Below are 3,930 nucleotides of genomic sequence, written 5' to 3'. Positions count from 1 at the left end.
TAATTAGATTTCAGGACTTTGCAAATATCTGGGTTGCTTATGAGGTTTGTGCTGGCGTTGCATTTCAATGAGTCACATAGCTGTGGTACATCAGTTTAGCAATCCAGATTTGTATCACATTAGCCTTGACCCCTAATCAAATGAGGCTCCTTGAGAAGATGTATGATGCTGTTTTGTGCAATCTACTCAAAACTATCAACAAATTTGTTCAGTCTAATGAATGTTTCATCCTCAATAAGCTTATGGTTAAATAATTCCTCCATCTTTTCTAGGTTACCCTCGCCATAATAGTAGCCGCTACGGCCCTACCAAGGAAGCCCACTAAGGATTTCCCTAAGAAGTATGATTCTGCATTGGACGGTGTGAAGGACACCTACGGAAATTATGAAGTCGCACCAGCTGAAGACTTGGTTGTACCTGCTGAGAGTCCCTTCCTTGATACTCTTCTTCCTCCTTCGTCCTACAATGCCTACTTTGAACAACAGCCACAGGACCCCATCCTCCCCCCTGAAGGATCTTCTTACACTGGCGTAAAGGATGATTTTGAGGGAGAAGAACTCGTACCCCCACCTGTAGATACTTATTCTGCACACTCAGGCAACGTTCATTTCGACCTTGTGCCGCCATCTGTTTCCACCCAGGAGCCTGAGGACCAGAAGTCCTATGTATCCTACGAAGGATCTGGTCAGGAATCTTTAGTCGTTCCACCCTTATCCAGCTACGCCCAAACCCCCACAGACATGTCAGGTGCTGATGTTCTAGCGTCCTTGGCTTCCATGGTGCATTCCCTTCCCACTCCCAGTTCTTACGAGAGCTACGATCCCAATATTACTTTCAAAGATGCACCCAATGCCCCATCACTCATCCTCCGCCCTCCAAGTGCCGAAGAGATCCCTAAGCCAAGCCACAGCTCATACTCTGAAATTACAGAGGACCAACCGCTACTGTCTCCTGAGCAGACCAAGGCTCTTGAAGAGTCCTTAATCCCTCTACCTGTACATGATCTTATCCCTCCCTCTCTATAGATATTTAGGTATATCATTACTATAAGCATCAAAACTGGCAGGAACAGGAGCGTCAGCCCTAACTACTTTGAAGTCTTCATTAGGCATTGTCGTTTCATAGTTAGTTCAGTCTAGTTTTTGTGTTGTCTACGTTAGGTCTCAGGCTATGTTTCCCGTCAGCAAGATTTACCTAATAAATCTCTTAAGTCATATTTGTTACTATAGTGTTTTACAATATAATGGTCAAAATATTTTTTTTTTCTGGAACTCTTCAAAAATATTAGTTTTCATTAGGAAAAACATGACTTGTCAACAAACTTTATTAATCCTCCAAAATTGAGCACGAATCATTGTTGTTTTGGTTTATATTTTTAATTCATATTGTTACTTCTGACAAAGAAAAATGAAATATTGAATGATGTTGTTCCTATGTTGTCATTGCCTTATATCTTACTTCGGCATCTTCCACAAGGCTTAATACTGGATAGAGCCTTTTGTATCATGGTTAGATTTAGAAGATGGCCGACGAAATGGACGACCCTATTTAACCATGAGAAATAAAGCGAACGAATAAATTGAATGAGAAGGAATATATTTGGAATGAAACATTAAACTCTCCTGTTAAATGGAGAGAGTTACGTAAATCAGGGACATTTTTTGGGTAACATTTGGCCGCCATCTGTATTGAAGTTTACTGTTGTGGTCCGAATACTAATGTTTTTGTGACCTTTGTATTATAAACACTTTTCATACATTCTAAGAAGAATTTTGCTCATTGTTGCAGAATATAGAGTACCTAATGATATCATTTATGTAACCGATGCCTAAATAAACGTTTTTTTATGAACCTGTTGTCTAAACGTTTTCCTTGTTGCTGAAGACTTCATTGTTATCCATTTTTGAACAAAAAATCAGTTAAAGTGGCGTACCATCATAAATCTTCTCAAATTAGGAGAACAGGAAGAACTCCGATTTATTGGACAATTATGAGTTACTCTCCTCAATTGGTTTTTATGAAGTATATACTGCTGAACCTGTAGTATAATAGATTTAAGGTAAACATAATTCAGCTCAAAACTCTGCTGAGATCCACCACACTCCTCAACATGGTAAACAAAACAAAAAATACATAGAAAACAAATGATAAACCAAACATTATAAATCTATCTTCTAAACTCGAAGAAATACATAGCAAACTAAGACTATCTCTCTTATGGAAGTAAATCTGTTGGAGAACAATTTGAATAATAATTTCTTCCTTATCACCTGCTAATAAGATTAGTAAGGTCTAAGGTTGAATATGAAGAATTAAAGTTTCTGATTCATGAATACCCAGTTTTAACTTTGTTTTTTTTGCAATACATACTGTTAGACAACAATACCTCATACCTAAGAGAGTATGTAAGTAATAGATCATCATATAACTCACAAATAATAGAGAAATTTAAATGAACTAAAGGTACTTACCACCTAATGTTCGTATTATACATAATGATATGATGATGATGATAATGATGATAATTATTATTATTATTATTATTATTATTATTATTATTATTATTATTATTATTATTATTATCATCATCTAAACAGCACATGCTTATTCTAAAGAGACTAGAGAAAAAGATTGATGAAAAGCTGAGAGATGAACAAGCAGGATTTAGAAAAGTTAGAAGTTGCACTGACCAAATTTTCCTTTTGAGACATGTGATACTGCAATGTGTAGAATCTAAAAATCCACTTTTGATGGCATTTGTGAACTATGAAAAAGCCTTTGCTAATGTGCACCGGCCAATTTTGGGGAGAGTCCTGCGTTATTATAGAATTCCTGTTAAATATATGAATTTGATTAAGTCTGTTCATGAGCGTAACAAGTGCAGCATTAATGTTAGTGGAGTCTTATCAAATGAATTTCCAGTGAACAGCGGAGTACTCTAAGGGAATGTGTTGTCACCTATGTTGTTTATCCTCCTCATGGATTTTGTGATACGTAGAACAGTTGCACATGGTGAAGAAGGATTGGACTGGATTGGTGATAGGAATTTAGCAGACCTAGAGTATGCTGATGTCACCGTCTTTGCTTACCATAATGCATGAAATATCACACAAGGTTGGGCTGAAGATAGATAGAAGAAAGACAGAGTTGATGAGAACGGAGTATGTAATGAAAGATGAAATATCATTGGAAGGAGAACGGATTAATAAGGTAGAATCATTTAATTATTTAAGAACTATGATCTCCAATACAGGGTTTTTAGAATTAGAGGTTAGTGAAAGATTGAAAAAAGCAAATCAGACAATGGCTAGGTTAAGTAAAATTTGGAAATCAAATCTCCTGAAATTACATATAAAAATCAGACTATATATCAGTTTAGTAAGATCGGTGTTACTTTGTGGACATGAGTCACGGTATGACAATGAAACAATCTCCAACAGATTTTGTAGATTTGAGAACAAAGCCCCCAGAAGGATATTGGGAGTTGAATGGCAGAACATGATTAGAAATTAAATTATAATAGAGATTACTCGAGTGCCATATGTGGATGAGATCATGAAGAGAGGTAAATAGAGATGGTTTGGGCATGCTCTTCACATTCCCCAAGAGAGATTAGTTCACCAAACATTCAGCTGGGCTCATCAAGGGACTAGAAGAGTTGGAAGACCCAGGCCTACATGGCTGAGAAATATGAAGCACTAGGCCCTTTGCGTCAATAGGCGTAGGAGGAGATGATGATGATGAAACAACACCCTTAACTGAGAATGAATAGATATAAATGGGAAATGATAAAACTGTTTTATATAAAGATCAATAACAAATGACTAAATCATATACAGTACTGTATAAAGTATGAAGCGAGAATAATATCAACCTGTTCGACAAAAAACTATTTGAAACAAATTTTAACTTGAGAATCAGCCAATTAAA

At 36.4% G+C, this 3,930-nt stretch overlaps 1 protein-coding gene across 1 annotated transcript in view; it reads left to right on the top strand.

Moving 5' to 3' along the window:
* The window catches only part of LOC137644014 (uncharacterized), a 358,557-nt gene extending 356,706 nt beyond the window's left edge, over positions 1-1,851 (top strand). Inside the window, exon 2 of the mRNA XM_068376892.1 lies at positions 273-1,851. Coding sequence (XP_068232993.1) covers positions 273-1,025 — 753 coding nt within the window. The 3' untranslated portion in view covers positions 1,026-1,851. The remainder of the gene's footprint in view (positions 1-272) is intronic.
* Positions 1,852-3,930: the final 2,079 nt, after the last annotated feature.

The sequence above is a fragment of the Palaemon carinicauda genome, chromosome 1, assembly GCF_036898095.1.
Source record: "Palaemon carinicauda isolate YSFRI2023 chromosome 1, ASM3689809v2, whole genome shotgun sequence".
Classification (NCBI taxonomy): domain Eukaryota; kingdom Metazoa; phylum Arthropoda; class Malacostraca; order Decapoda; family Palaemonidae; genus Palaemon; species Palaemon carinicauda.
This window is presented reverse-complemented; position numbering and strand designations above follow the sequence as displayed.